This window comes from Notolabrus celidotus, chromosome 19, assembly GCF_009762535.1.
Source record: "Notolabrus celidotus isolate fNotCel1 chromosome 19, fNotCel1.pri, whole genome shotgun sequence".
Classification (NCBI taxonomy): Eukaryota; Metazoa; Chordata; class Actinopteri; order Labriformes; family Labridae; genus Notolabrus; species Notolabrus celidotus.
The window spans coordinates 17512799-17528868 of record NC_048290.1 but is presented as its reverse complement, the minus strand read 5'-3'; the positions used below and the strand labels follow the sequence as shown (position 1 = coordinate 17528868).

The 16070-nt window shown below is 42.8% G+C and overlaps 2 protein-coding genes across 2 annotated transcripts; both read right to left on the bottom strand.

The window, feature by feature from the left end:
- Nucleotides 1-188: 188 nt before the first annotated feature.
- Nucleotides 189-4998, bottom strand: skp2 (S-phase kinase-associated protein 2, E3 ubiquitin protein ligase). Its single transcript, XM_034710449.1, has 10 exons — nt 4804-4998; nt 3961-4214; nt 3264-3375; nt 2996-3139; nt 2763-2897; nt 2333-2431; nt 2119-2246; nt 1469-1520; nt 1109-1216; nt 189-1004 (listed from the first exon to the last, which is right to left on the bottom strand). The coding sequence occupies exons 1-10, from the start codon at nt 4815-4817 to the stop codon at nt 794-796; spliced, it is 1257 nt and encodes a 418-aa protein (XP_034566340.1). The 5' UTR covers nt 4818-4998; the 3' UTR covers nt 189-793.
- A 2070-nt stretch (nt 4999-7068) lies between these two features.
- Nucleotides 7069-15459, bottom strand: LOC117831305 (folylpolyglutamate synthase, mitochondrial-like). Its single transcript, XM_034709934.1, has 14 exons — nt 15433-15459; nt 15295-15348; nt 15096-15160; nt 14773-14887; nt 13837-13914; nt 13116-13177; nt 12496-12598; nt 12298-12375; nt 12067-12214; nt 10970-11053; nt 10724-10874; nt 10327-10402; nt 9803-9869; nt 7069-8571 (listed from the first exon to the last, which is right to left on the bottom strand). The coding sequence occupies exons 1-14, from the start codon at nt 15451-15453 to the stop codon at nt 8195-8197; spliced, it is 1479 nt and encodes a 492-aa protein (XP_034565825.1). The 5' UTR covers nt 15454-15459; the 3' UTR covers nt 7069-8194.
- Nucleotides 15460-16070: the final 611 nt, after the last annotated feature.

The following is a 16070-nucleotide window of genomic DNA, read 5'->3' as shown; positions in this document are numbered from 1 at the left end:
TTTACGCTCATTACTGACTCTTCTTCCTGCAGTTTTGATTTGACCTGTTAACCATGTGTGAACGCTCAGAGGTCGAAGGGTTTAGCCAACGAGTCGCCTTCACTACAAACAAAATAATCTCTAAGGTTTAAAGATAGCAGCGTTAGCGCTAAGTTCAGGTGATGTAAAGAAGCTCAGACACACAAACAGAAGTTTAAGATTACTTGTTTTACTGAAAAAACGAACTTAAGGTAAAAACAGTAAACGTCCGCCTGTATGACGTTTGAAATGACGACAACACCGAGCATACAGCACGTTATACATTGACATAATCAGGTCATCATGAAACTCATGTACATTAATGATAACCTGAAGCAGTAAAATCTGAACGTGATGTTTCCTGTAACAGTGGTTTCACAGATATTCACAGCTGGTTTGGAGTGATCTTTTGTTTTACATTAAAACTTTGTCACTGATTTAAATCCCAGGTTTCATCTCATTATTCAGCCGAGAGCTCGACTTCCTGTAAAATGTCTGAGACATCAGCAGCTCCAAGTATTTACAGACATCTGATAGACGTCGACATTCATTTGAGCCTTTTAAAACCACGTTTTCATGACAACATATTTTAAATTAAGACATTATTCGAACCCAAACGGATCCAAAAATTCACTAAAAGTCTGAATTAAAACATTCAAGAAAAACTGGATTCAGCACCCAATCCTAAATTTAACGTTTCCCTAAAAGCGGGCGTTTCCAGGACCCTTAATTCCACCAGCAGCAACAACACTGACACGTAACGTAACGCTGAGGTTTACAGTTTCACCCTCAGACGACACTTCCTGTTCCACATGGCGCAGTCGTTGTAGGGTCTGCAGGCTGGCGTGGGCCGGGCGATGCTGGAGAACGGGCGGGAGTTGATGCTGATCCGAGGAAGCTCCTTCTTCAGAGAGACGAGCTGAGGGTCCTGAATGAGACCGAAAACCTCCAGGAAGGACAGCGAGGGGAACATCTGGCCCAGATCCCTGCAGGGATAAGGACTTATTTACAAAGTGCATGTTTTCGTCTTCTCCTCTCTTCTCCTGGTAGTTTATGAATAAGTATAAAGTTTAAAAATCAGAAAGCTTACGTGAGTGCAGCGAGGTGGATGTGGTAGCAGCGGCTCAGAGACAGCTGCTGAAGATGTGTCAGCTGTTTGAGGACGTGGAAGCTGTCGGCCATCAGCAGAGTGCTGTCACTGTAACACAAACCAGAGAGAGGACATGTTTTACTGAAGGCCACAGGGGGCAGCACACAACATCTTCAGTAAACACTAATGAGTTTATGGTCTCAATCTGTAGTTTCTTCTTCACCACAGCATGATGTACATTTAGTAATTGATGGTCCCATTCAGAGAGCAGGAAGAGGGGGAGGAGTTAGGGGCGGGGCTACCTGTGATTGACGTGTCGAGCAGACCTTTTTTCAACACAGTCAAGGAAGGGACACGTACCTTAAGTCTAGAATCTGGATTTGGGGGCATCTCGTCACCAGCACCTTCACATCTGTAAACAAACATGACACAGTCAGTCATCTCAGGCTTTGGGCCATCAGCTGAATTCCATATTTTTTCCTGCTGACACCTGATTGGTGGATACTTCAGACTACAGACAGAGACCAGAACCCTTCTCAGACTTAAATCCAGACACTGAGATCCAGATTCAACATGATTCTGAATCAGAATCTGTAATTACAGGTTAGTTGTAGCTGAAAGTAAAAAGCTTTGTCAGGTCTGTCCTCAAGAGGAGAAGAAGACTACTTTTACAATGTTTGTTTGTTGAATGGAGGTGGGATCCATCATTTTAGATGCGTTCCAGGAAGTCAGGAAATCTAAGAGCTGATTGTCTTTAGTGACACAGCATCAAGCAGATTTGTGTCTCAGTGTAAATGTTTGATCTCGAACAGATTGTTAGCTGCTCTAAAGAAATCCTCCTTAGATTAACAACCATGGGAGCCGGGATCACGCTGGATTGTGTTCCTCCTGCTTTTGCTCTCCATACAGACATACAGTTGACACTACTCAGACTACAAACAGAAACCAAAGGATTTATCCTGTTGTTCCCGTACTCACATTAGAACACAGATAATTAACCCCTCACTCACCGTCCAGTGTGAGGCTCTCTCTGTAGCCGCTGAAGTTGAGCTTCGTCACAGCCGGGCTCAGATTCTCCACCACACTCTTCACATGATTATTACTGAAGTCACACCATGAGATGTTCAGCTGCTCTATTCTGCACAGGAAACAGAAACACACACGAGTGAGCAATAGAGGTGGAGAATGAATGAATGAATGAAAGCTCATGAGCAGAGTTCTGACCTGCTGCAGGATTTCAACGTGTCGGCCAGCGGAGCAGCGGAGAAGCCAGAGCAGCCGCTCAGGTTCAGCTGCAGGAGGTTTGTGTTTTTGGACAGAGAGCTGACGGAGACAAATCAAGGATTATTATACAGAGACAAAATAAAACATCATCAGAGAGGTTAAGATGCTGACTCAGGACAGAAGTGGACCGCAGGACTGATGCAGACACGCACCAGTCTCTGTGTGGAGGTTTCACACTGAATAGAAACAACACCCTTTAAAGCCCCTGATTTTAACGGAGCACGTCTGTTCTGAAGGACTTTACGTTGCAGAACTTTGTTAATCCTGAAACTGCAAAACGTTAGTACCTTAGCACACCAAAACATGCAAAGATAAGGGAGGCCCAGGTGTAAAACATTTAAACAAAGCAGGGAATGTTTGCACATCTTACGTGATGATGGTGTCTGAGAGCTGCAGACCCTCCAGGCTCAGATGCTCCAGCAGCATGCAGCGACAGATGATGCTCTCCAGAGCCGAGGTGGAAATAATAGAGCTCGACAGATCCAGTTGGACTATCGGCAGCGGGCTGAAGACGGAGAGGACGTTTAAATCATTTGTTCTAAGGCAAAAGAAAAACGCTCTCTGGATTCATCCTGCAGGAACAGACCGAGCTCTCAGACTCACCTAGTCCCTGTGAATTGTGTCTCCTCCATGAAGGAGCGAGGGCAGCGCAGCCTGCGGACGCCGGTCTTCAGCACCTGCTGCAGAGCTGAATCCATGTGGGTCAGACCCTCCAGGTCCACACTGTGCCACAGAGACTCATCGAACCTGGGACAGACAGACGGAGTAGAGTGAGACGGGGGATCTTCAGGTGTGAATGTGACAGAAATAAGACGAAGCAGAACAGGAGAAAGACAGAGAGGAAGCACGATGCACTCGATGAGAGACTCACGCTAAGCGATGCCAGCGCTTGCGAACTCTGGACATTCGGAGGAGATCCTGCAGAGGGAGGTAGAGGAAGATCCTGAGAAGGAGCTCCTCGGGGAGATGATCCCATGAGATACCTGTAGAAGGAGAAGCAGTTTAAGGTAAAGCTTCAGACAACTCACTGCAGCCACTCACAGAAAGATAGTCTCCACTCTCACGGTCTTTGAGGCACACACCTGCACGCTCCTAAATGTTCTTAACATCTTTAAATCTGTTCAAATATCACAGACCAGCAACGAGTAAGTCACACTGAGGAAGGCTTCAGCTGAAACGCCTCCATTGCTCATTAGACATTTAGTGTGCAGACTCTTTAGTAGCTTCTGTGGAGTCATGCACCTTTAGAAGTTTGAGTGTGACCCCTTTATGCATTTTAGTGTTTAGTTCTCAAACCAGAAAGTGTCCCAGTCTCTGACTTTAGAACAACATATTACGCAGATATTTCCTCCAGATATTTCACTGGCAGCATGCAGGAAGATGTCAGGACGAAGTCAGGGTGAAGATCTCAGCTGTTTGGATTCACACTTCACACTATTTTTATTCTAGAAGATAAGTCTCTATTCCATTTCTATTTTCATTCTCTGTTCATTATTTTTGCACCAAACCACAGAGACACATTCCCTCGTGCTGCAGATGTTAAGAGGAGACAGTAGGACTTCTCTAACCTGATGTGGGTCCTCTTTTCCTCCTGGACCTCCTGGCGAGCACAAACGGGTTCTCCTCATTCTCCTTCCCCTTGCAGAGCAGCCTCTGGTGCTTGTGGCTCGGGGACCACTGCTGGATCAGGTCTGATGGGGTGCATTCAGTGTCCAGTCCCTCAATGAGGCAGCTCCTGGACTTGCGCTTGTTGCTCCTCCTGCTGGACTGGGACAGCATGGAGGTCTGGAGGCTCAGACAGGGCAGGTCCTGCAAAGGCATGCTGGGGGAGGGAGAGACTCATCAGACTGTTTCATAGTTACATGTTTGTTTGTGTTTTGATAGAATAATCCTGAGGGAACATCTGAGAGAGAGATAGAGAGACAGAGAGACTCCTGTAGAGAAGAAGAAGCTCTCATGCCCGCCATATTTCTGCAGCCATGATACCGCGCAAAATCACCACACAACAAAACAAACACATCAAATCACTTCAATATAAATCGATATATGTTAAAGGAGTTGCATTGTTTTATTTTATGTAGATTAAGTGTGTTATTTATGATGTTAAAGCATGAGGAAGCATGGTCAGGAGAGAGAGAGAGGCCTGGCTCACTGGAAAGCGCGGTATCGATCATTATTCATGTTAATCTCTTTAATCAATTTTTGATGTAAACACTTCACATTTACACATTAAAGCGAGCATGAATCTAATGCAGCATGAATTGAAGCTGTATTTCTGCAGTTATAACACAACAATAAAGACAAACAGGAACTCAGAGTTGGCTCCATTTTCACAAACACGCTCAAACATCAGGATTAAAAATTAAAAACGACTTTAAAACATCAACACATCGAGCCCCGCGGTCACTAACCTTTCTCCTGACATCCCCGGGTCGGATTAAAAATAAGATATTTAAAAAGAATTGAATATAGAGAAGGTTTTTCCCCAGCAGAGCTCCTCCAGGTTACTCTTTAAACTCAGCGCCAGCAGCAGAGCGCCCTGTGCTCACTACGTCACTGCGCTGTACGTGCTGCGTCCATAGGCTGCGTCACACAAATTCTTCTTCTTTGGTTTTTCTGCTGACGAGGCTGAAAAATCAACGTTAAAGGGGAATACCGCCAACTGCTGTCCTGGAGTGTACATACATGAAATAATCTTCAAAAGGAAACATTTTTCTATTAAAATCTTTATGAAACCATCTAAATCTGTAATTTTTAAATTTAGTTTAATCAATATATTTTACTTTATATTTTAATGGTTGATGCCACCAGAAGAACATACTTTCGGGCCACCACATTTTGGAATATTTATCAGAATCAGAATCAGAATCAGCTTTATTGGCCAGGTATGCTTGAACACACAAGGAATTTGACTTGGTAAACTGTGCTCTCTTTGTACAAGGCATAAGAATAAGACATACAAATAAAAATAAAAATGTAATAACAATAACATCAGCTATAAATACAAAAGAACAACAAATAGGCATGACTAATATGTACAGACTAAAATAATATGATAACAGTGCAGTGGTGAGTAGCAGAGGTAGTTTTTATATTAAAAAAATAGTAGTTAAATAATAAAAAAAAATACAAATATGGAATTCTGCTTGGAGAAGTGTTGCATTGTATGTTTGCATGTATATTTACAGAGAGCTTTTATCTGACAGGTATGACGCCGTTATGGTTTAGTGTTCATCAGAGTCACAGGCTGTTTCCGAAACGGCCTGCTACATACTACTTACTAATGTAGTAGGCAGTAGGTATTGCCTACTCCATACTGCATTTGAATTTAGTATGTAGTATGACTGTTCTGTCCGATCTGTCATGCAGCATGCTGAGCCAGACTTCGCTGGATTTCCGGTTTCGGAAAGCGGCAGTAAACAACGGCGAAGCCGATAAATAAAAAGCTTATTTAGCATCCATTTATGATTTAAAAAGTTAGGAAGTGGTTTATATGTAATTTGATAACTTTCACAGCACCCAAAAACGGATTTCCTCCCGTCAAAAAATGAGGAAAAAGAAAAAGCGGAACGTGCGCTGTGCATTATGGGAAACAGTACGCGAGGAAGACTGGTCCGATGCACACTGAGATATTTTCCCGAATCAGTAGACATCCGGGGAGTTTTGGCATACTGCAGATTTTGCTCTTGTTCACATACTACTTACTACATACTGAATTTTGGACATATCAGTACGTACTGCTAGTATAGTAGGCGATTTCGGAAACAGCCACAGCCTGGGGGAAGAAACTGTTCTTAATGCGGGTTGTTTTGGCGCACAGTGATCTGTAGTGCCTGCCGGAGGGGAGGAGGAGTTTGAAGACCAGAGGGGAGGAGTTTGAAAAAGAGAAAAATGCAACATGTACAAGAGAGCACAGTACCAGGGCGACCGTCAGTGATGCCATCTTGGAACATGAATCTGATTATTCCAATGTGACTAGAAACTGTATATCTTTAAAATGTTATAAACAAGTCTTGAAAAACGTTTAACCATTGTTATTTAATTATACTCATTGTAATAAATTGCTATACCACATATATTATTATATATTGCTCAACCACACACTCATAGACAGGTATCCATACCAAGCAGCAACCTCCGGTCTAAAAATATGAGTCCAATGCAGAAGTGCTAAAAACTGCGGTTCATCGAGGATCCGCTTCAGGCTGCCTCCGGAAGTACCAGAAACCATATACACACAAATTCGAAAAAAAGCCGATCTTTACAGCAGAAATAAACATGTTTACAGCCTGGTACAAAGACGAGTGTAGTCTCGATAGCTCATTTCTCGATTGGCACACACTGTACGGGGGGTGAATTTTTTCACACGCAGAAATTTCAAGGATATTAAGTTCAGGAGTCTTCCAATGAGAGGCACAGCTGACTTGATTGGCAGGTGGGAACACTGTAGCTGTTAGCTTGGAGCCTCAGAGCCTGCCTCTTTTCGTCACACTCGCTCGACAGCAGCAATATGGCTCCAGCTGATGATTGGCCTCAAAACAGCGCTTCAGAAACAGATGGGTGACGTCACGGATACTACGTCCATATTTTATACAGTCTATGGAACTGCTACATCCTGCATCCTTCCAGGAACAGGAGAGGACAAATCATAAATAATAAGAGCCATTAACTTTGATTTAATATTGTATTTAATGATCATTTTCAAGAGCCACACAGGAAAAATAAATCATGAAAGAATTTTGAAAGCTGTAGAAACATTACATGTTGAACAGGAGAGAAAATGACAACTCTTTACTTCATGTAGTCCATGCAACATCTGGTGGGTTAGACTGTTAGTTTGCAGCTTTTTTATCAATACACCTGAGATAATAACCATCACACCTCTATGGTTCAACCACAAGACATTCGTAAACTATAAAGACTGAAAGTGAAACCAAATCAGGTAGAGCTCCCCCTGCTGAATGTCTGCAGTATAGGTCATAAACTCTGCCTCCTTAATGTTAACAGATGGAATGTAGATCAAACTGTAAAATCCGAAGCACAGGTCAAATAAATGTTTGTCAAACAAGGTTTCTGTCATTATAGTTATAGTTCTTATCATGCTGATTTAGGTCACAGTTTTAATTTTTGGACTAGTTTACTTTGAATTAGTTATTGATGATATAAAAGACACCAAAAACAGAATTCTAGAATGTTGTCTTTGATCTTAAAGACAGAATTCTAGAATGCTGTCTTGGAACGTATTATGAGAAAAAAGGTTGGACTTAAAAATAATCATTGGCCCAAACCCTCTTCCATGTAAAGGCCATGATTGACAGCTATGTCGACCAATGAGGCTCCTGCAGCGCTGTGTGCTTTGGATTATCAGAGTAGAGGAGGAACGGTGAGAAGAAACGTAACAAACACTAACACAAGAGTCATTGAATTTTACATAACCGTGAGAGTCTGCTTCAAACCCACACAAGAATCTGTGACAGTGAAGACTGGACCCAACTGAGGACTGGACCCATCTTAGAAACAACACTATATAGTAAGTTTAATGCATGTTTTGGTTAGCGACATGAGCACGTTGTCAATACTGCAGCCCCAGCTGACATCACCTGTCAGTGCCCGTCACTGTGGTATTCATACTTCAAATTTGTGCACTTTCATCCACATTTAAATACATTAAGTGGTCATCACTGTTGCCAACACCAACCCTGTAAGGTTAACAACTAAAACTACAATCCCACAATCTAGAATGAGCACCCTCCCTTTCTTTAATCTGAGATGTAACTCACTAACTTCATTAGCACAATCTATTTACTTGTAGGACTCTGGGTCTAAGTTTTTAAGAGCTCCTCCCACCAGATAGATGCTTCCAGTGATGAGGACGTGGATCTCTGCTGCATCACAGAGTGCAGCAACTTTGGCTTGGATGCAGGGTTTAACTGGCAGGACTCTGTTTGCTGAATCTGTTAGCTGTGGATCCCTGCCCTGGGTGATCCACTGGAGGGCGCTAAGGATGCAGGGGAAGACCAGAGTGTCCACTTTCCTCTCAGGGACTGTGGACAGGGAGTCCTCAATGAGCAGATGAGTACCATTGACGTCCTCTAGATTGTTTTGAAGTCTCCAGCTCCTTTCGTTTACCGAGCAGCGAGTCATCATGTCCTCTACAGAGATGGGTGTGTTCCAAAGATCTGAGAGACATGGAAGCAACATATAAAGACTGATTAAATTCATATTACATTGTTTTAAGAAGTTACATACGTTGTTTTATGGTCTAAACTAGTCTAACCATGTCCAGCCTCCAAATCATGAGAGTGGTATCAATGCGCTTTTCATTTCCTTAGAAAATTCAACAAACATGCGTTGGATAACTGGCTGTTTGTAGTTGACATTGTGCTAGCTGTCATTACGTATCAAAATGCTATCTAGCTAAAAAGCTAACTAGCTGTTTGTATTGACGCATTACTGACAAATGTTCTGTAACTGATATAATTCACAAAACGCTGTCGTTTAAAACTTACCATGTTTGCAGATGACTCAATGATTATCTGAGGTGCGGGCTAGCTGTCACTGATGTAATGCTAACTGCATAGATTTATGTAGTTGATTGATTGATTGATTGATTGATTGATTGATTAATTGATTGATTGATTGATTGATTGATTGATTGATTGATTGATTGATTGATTGATTGATTATTTTATTGACCACACAGCCAAGCTGGTGGAATTTGTTATCAGTACAGCTGCAGGTTCCAACATTACATTTAACAGTAGACATAGAAACATAATTCTACATGTAGATGTAACATTTCAAAATACAAAAATCAATTAAACAATTCAACAATCAATATAAGGTTGGCGTCAAAGTCTGGAGAGTAATTGCTAATGTGTTGATTTTGCTCCTATGATTGCGACCAGTACGAGCACCGTTTGTGGTCAAATATCTCAATGCCACACTTATTTAAACAATGTCAGTAAAATATTTCATTTAAGTTAGCTAGGTTGTGGGTTAGCAAACCTTGACTACAGTTTGTTGGGTGTGTATAAAAAACGGTTTCTTCCTTTTAGGGCTACCACTGGATGTCATCCTTGATTCCCATTATTCATCGTCTTTCCTTGTTCTGATAAATCAGGAAAGTGTTTAAATAATTTGACAGATCCTCTACATAAGTATGATTTTAACCTGGATTGGACAAGCACAACTTTGATAACAGGATGCTTTAAAGGTTTATATTTATAGAGCTGACATCCAAAGCCCATATCAGTGTGGTTTCAGAGCCGGGCACAGCACGGTAACCGGCGTTAGATTAAGGACAGCTCTGCTTAGCATTTTTGTTGACTTATCAAAATAATTCCATACTGTGGACCATCAGAGGCTACATGACATTGGTTTTGAGTTTGATAGATGGAAACATCTCACCTGTTTGACAAAACGTGCTGGTATCTCGGATGTTTGGGCAGAACACAGCAAAGTCAAAATGCTGGGGCTGAAAAGAACAAAGGTAAAAAGACTTGAATTTCTGCAGAACATTAACGTGACAAAATAAAACCTTCTAGCTTTAAAAGACAATACATTTCTCTATGAGTCGGACACAAATCTTTATTATTATTTCATTATTTATGTTGGATTTGCAGTAAACATCTATCTATCTGTCCTTTGCGAATCTCTGGATCCATCATCTGATCGACGTTACACTTGGCTGCTGAATTAAAAGGACCTAAAGCAGCAAAGTGTTGAATTTTGCACAAATGGCAACTCACAATTTACTTAAATTTTTAAGGATATTCTTGGTACAGACAAATCAGTATCATACCAGGACCCAAGGCATTCCTAACTGCCATGTCCTGTACAACTGTTTGTTTGCAAATACTCACGTTGGCTGAAAATGGACAGTAATACTTTTAAAGATATTAGCTTTGATTGCTGGAATCAAGTTTACTTACCACCAATGGTTTAAGCAAAGCTGCTGAGTCTCTGTCTCCTGTAATGTTGAAGAGCAAAACCTTGGCCACAGGTCCACTACAAAAAAATAATATTTGATTAGTTGGAGTAAACGGTGCTCCGGCTCATTATTGTTTAAAAAACTGGACGACAGCTTCATGTGAAAACATTTAAAAGTTGCTCTTTGGTGACCATCAGAACATCTGGCTTTGTTTCAGGAGAGAGTGGCACTCCTTTAAAAAGTATGTTTGTCATCAGATGACATCAAACCAAATGGCATCTGGTTTGGTTTCCTTTGGCAGGTGATTGCCAGAATTGTCATAACTATGTACCGAATTCATTGGCAGATGTAGATAGAAGCCCAAGCTGAGAGTCATGTGTCTAGCGTGTGATGCTCACCTTGCTTTTCTTTCATACTGAGCTGAGGTCTCATTGAACCAGTCTGCACAGGCCTGCATACTGCGCATGGTGTGAGCTCCATCCAGGAAGTATGTGACTTCTTTGTGTTTCAGTATCTGAGTCCTTCCAGACCACACAGTTTCTGCCAGCCCTGAGACAAAACACAAGAAACCATACTGGAGGATGTTACATCTAAACTGGAAAAAAGGTTCAAAGAAGTCCAGATGTTCTGCTCTGAGATATCACCTTTCACCACGGCAGGACTGGGCTTGAAGGCAGCTGCCTGAGGTACACCTGTGTTCTCAGCAGAGATGGTGGGAAAGCTTTTGACTGTTGAGAGAGGGCAGCTCGTAAAAAATGAGAGTCTAAAATCCTGCTCCAACATTGGACAGGCAACATTAGTACAAGGTAGTCCTCAGACATTACTGCCACAATGCTTAGCATCCGGGTAATGATGGTTGTACAAGATTGTTTTCAACCTCCTTTGGCCCACGCAGAGAGGGAATCTTTACGACATGTAAAATACAAACAGTAAAGTCTCTGAAAAGGTGCGTTGTCCAAAATGTCCCTTTCCTCACTTTTATGGAACCAAACAGTTGGGAGCTATTTCCTTCTGAGAGCTGACCCGTCTCTTTATTCTAATGATTAATGATGTTCTTCTTAACATTGAGATCTAATCTCATTAAAAAGACAGGGTCTGGGTGCAGATTTAGCCTGATGGTTAAGTTGCATGTCCATAAAGCGGGCGGCGCAGGTTCAATTCCAGCCCGCAACCTCCTTCCTACATGTCCTTTCCCCACTCTTCCCTATCCACTGTCCTCCCCCCTATAAATAAAGATGTAAAAGTAAAAACATGTATAACTCTAAAAAGACAGAGTCTTCGTTGATCTGTTTCTCCTTTGTGAATCACAACCAGTCCTTCTGATCAGCACCACATGCTGTGGGACCAAAGGAATGCATTGTCAAGTGAAGTCGATCACATGAGTATGCACCAAAAGAGATCAAAAGATGCACCTAAGAAGCTGAAAGTGGTATCACAAGACACTCCTTCAGAAAATATTAACTAGTGAAGATTCTTGAGAGGAGTGTCCTGGAAAAGCTTCTAACAGACCTACCGTAATCCTCAGCCTGCTAATGACTAACACATGTTTTGAACAAACACTGGACACTCCTTAAGATAATGCAGATAAACAGATGAGGATGCAAGAGAGTGTGGTGTCAAGTGTGAGGTCAATCTGATGAAGGGATCCTAGGTAGCACTTCTAGGGTCCAAGCAATCAGTCCTTTCCAAACTGGCACGGACTTCAAGACACCATTCCTTAACCTCGACACTCCACCCTCACCAGGTAGCCATCTTCTCTGAAGCCAGTTGTGACTCAGCTGGAGGGCCAGGGAGGCGTTGGAGTGCTGATGCTTCCCTGCGAGGCTCAGATGCAGAGGTTCACAGTCCGTCTCGTAGTCCTCCAGATCAGGACACACCCAAAGAGGACACTACAAGAACAAGTGAGACAGGATCACATCAAACTAAGAGACCTGACACACTGCACCAAATGCTACTGACACTAGGCACTTACTCCGATCTCTTTTGCTCGGTCTCTGAGCACAGCCATCGCATCTTCTGGCTGTTTGACAGTGAAGGCAGGAACCCCTGGCTGAAAACATACCGGAGAGAGTTAGATCCAGTTTCACGGAGGGGTTCAACACCCTCAGAAACATGCCTACATTTTGGTCTTGTCCCTTGCACTCATCATTAATTTGTCTTTGCAGCACACCTTGAAGATTCCTCCTTTATGCCAGGCGATCTTCTCAAAGGTGTCTCCAAGGATCTGAATGTGGTCCAGACCTAGCGATGAGATACCACACACCCATGGCCTCCTGTTGACCCAGAATACAACAACAGTCCATTTTATGCTGCTGCTGATGAATCTGTAAGTGAAACGTCATGGTCAAAGTATCCTTTCATTGGTTTGTTCACTGTATCAGCCATGTTGTATAGGTCACTTAAACCCGGTCTTGACTGCCAACCAACCTACCAGGTTGCATGTGTCTGCAGACCTGGTGGGCGCAGATTCAGGACTGCCTTTATAAGACCGCAAGTCTAAGACCTTTAAAAATTTGCAACAGCTCAATCTTGTGCCAAGAAGTGCATTTTTAGTGTGGAACTGTAACCCTCACCCTTACCCCCAAGGAGCAGCTAAATTAATTGATTTACAGGTAGGTGGAGGTAATGGCAGGTAATTAGTAACGCAAGCTGAACACAGATAACAGGCTGGTCCCATTATGTGAGGAAGTTTTGGTTTGAGCCATTAATCCCCAAATTTAATCCACATGCTTCCCAACATGGCAGAACACCGAGTACATGCACAGGTATGTTGCGCACTGAAAGTCTTACCTTATCACATTGGTGCTGTCATAATGTCCACCAATCCCTACTTCAATTATCGCTACATCCACCTGGAGAGAAAAAATGTAGGTGAAGAAAGTTTGATGAAATATGATTTGTCCGACCAAAACAATGGTCCTAAGAGAGACAGGCCAGTCTACTTTGCCGGGAGAACTGGCACATTGGGATACTGTCTTTCCCTCTCTCTCCTCTGTCTGCATGTCTCTCACTTTAACTCTTCCTGTCCCATTAAAGTTACTAACCATATACCTTTCTGGAGTCCCTAAGCTCCCTTGTCTCGTAGGTTCCTCTGGATCTCTGCTGCTGTGGATGTGCCAGACTCCAGCTGCTACAACTACTACTATCCATCTCTCCACTATCATCTCTCTGTCCCTTCATCTCCCTCTATCCCTCTCTCCAACACGGTCTCAGCAGATGTGTGTCTAACATGAGTCTGGTCCTGCTGGAGGTTTCTGCCTGTTAAAGGAAGTTTGTCCTTGCCACTGTAACTTGCTAAATGCTGCAAAGTGCTCTGCTCATGGTGGTTTAAGATGAGATCAGGCTGAGTCCTGTCTGTAAGATGGGACTGGATTTGGTCCTGACTTGATGTTGGGTCTTTGTTAATAATAGAACATAGAGTACGGTCTAGACCTGCTCTGTTTGGAAAGAGTCTGAGGAGAACATTTGGCGCTATATAGGTTTGTGGAGACAGCGTGGGACTTTCGGTTACCTTTTCCTCGAGAAACACCCGGAACGCCATGAGGGAGAACAAACCAAAGGGTGTCGGCATGCTCCCGTCATAAGCATCCTGAAAAAGAGAAAGGAAATTGGGGCAGTATTAATGATGTATCCCTTATTCATGAACGCTCATGAACAATACCAGAGAACACTTGTGTCGTAGTAGCAGGGGAATCGTGCAACGCAGTCCTTTGGTTCAGTGTTTGGGAAATCATTAATCAAATCCACTTTGCAAGCCACAAATTAATTTGAGGGTCACAGTGACAGCAGGCCAAGGAAGTAACCCAGATCTCTCTTCAGAAGCACTTTCTAGCTCTTCATACTCAGGCCACACAGGATATGTATCCTTGCAGTGAGCTCTGGTTCTAACTGTAGTCCCCAGTCGGATGCGCCTTGAAACCCCAAAGGAAGACGTCCAGGAGTCATCCCAATCAGCTGCCCCTACTACCTCAGCTGGCTCCTTTCAATGTGAAGGCAGCAGCTCCACTCTGAGCTCCATCCAGATGTCTCAAAACTTTGAAATCAGATCCATGACATCAGCATATCAATGTCTACAGACCGCTATATCAATAAAAAGCTGTAGGGATCTCCATTGAGACCAAATGTCCTATGCTCATGCCGATATTCGTCCATTTTACTCCTGTTTTATGAAAAGGAGTCATGTTGCAGGATGTTCCCCACTCGGTCCGAGTGACGGGGCAAGTTCTGGTGGGAGAGTAATGCCAGTGCATACTTTATACAGCTGAAAAGGGCGTTGCCAATCCAAGGGAGCTCAATTACAGACGAGAAGCAGACAAAGAATGCCAAATCCGGTAAAACACCAGAGGAAACCCTGCTACAGCTGTTTATACCAAACTGTTGACATCTTGTCCATTGACAGGAGCCTCTTTTTTGAAACTGTACATCTCTATTTTGTCACATGACCTACCTTAGTTTCATCCAGCTGCTCAAAAACCTGCAGGAAGTGTTTATAGAAGAGCTCTCTCTCGATGGGCTGTCCGTTGATTCGAATCCTCTCCCTGACCTCGACCAGATGTGGAGAACTGCAACCAAGACGGAAAGATACGCACTAAAATCACGCACTTCAAGTGTACACATCATTCAGAATATGAGATTTTGAGATGGAAGTTAGGGGCCATATGAAAATGGACATTGGTCTGTGATTAACCCCAGGCCGGACTTTTGACATGCCGGATCTGAGATGATCACCAGATCAGGATTTCACATTTTGACGTTTGAGGGCAGAGTTACCTGTAAAATCCCGTACGGAAGCCGTAACTTCTTAAAATCTGCTCCGTGAACGCGCACGTGGAGCCCTGAGAGAGAAACCCCAACACCATGAAAATGTCTTAACACCTCAGTGAATGGAAACACATCTGGTTTGATGCAGAGTCAGTGATCCAGATCAAACATGACCACATGCAAACAAGCAGCCTGTGTATCGGCTCACCTTGCCTTTAGTTCCCGTTACATGGATGATGTTGAGCTGGTCTAGTTCCTGCACCTGTGACACACACAGTCACACAGGTAAAACTAAACACATCGATCATATCAGTCACTGACTGACGTGTGTGAGTGGAGGACTCACCGAGAGGCCGACCCGCTCCATGTGCTTTTCCATAACCTGGAGCAGTTGGTCTCGTAGTTCCTTCTCCAGTGTAGCAGGAGGGCGTGGTAAGGTGTTCAGAATGCATAACACATCCTGAAGGACAGAAGAGTGACAGAAGAGTCAGAAGTAAAATTTATATATCTGCAGCCAAGATTACCAGACGTTCATAACTGATTGATTGATAACTGTTGACACTGTTTCAGCCAAAAAGTGAATGTGCTTGGGGTAGATAAAGAGGTTACCTGAAGTTTGACAGGTATTACTGATCTGAAGTTGATTTATCATCATTGAACTGGCTAGTTTATCTTTAAATAAACAAACAATTGTTTTCCCTTTTTGAACTTCTAAAATCCTATGACGTTAGATTTTCTCTCACACATGGTTTCTGTCATTATAGTTAGTTATTATCATGCTGATTTATGTCTCAGTGTTCATGTTTCTGACTAGTTTACTTTGAATTAGTTATTAATGATATAAAACGAGGGATAAAGCAAGATCAGTTTAGATCTGACTCTTCTTTAGAATGTTGACATTTCTTCAAAATTCTGACATCAAAGACAGAATTCTAGAATGTTGTTTTTAGATTAGATTAGGTTTATTTTGGTCTGCATCAACAA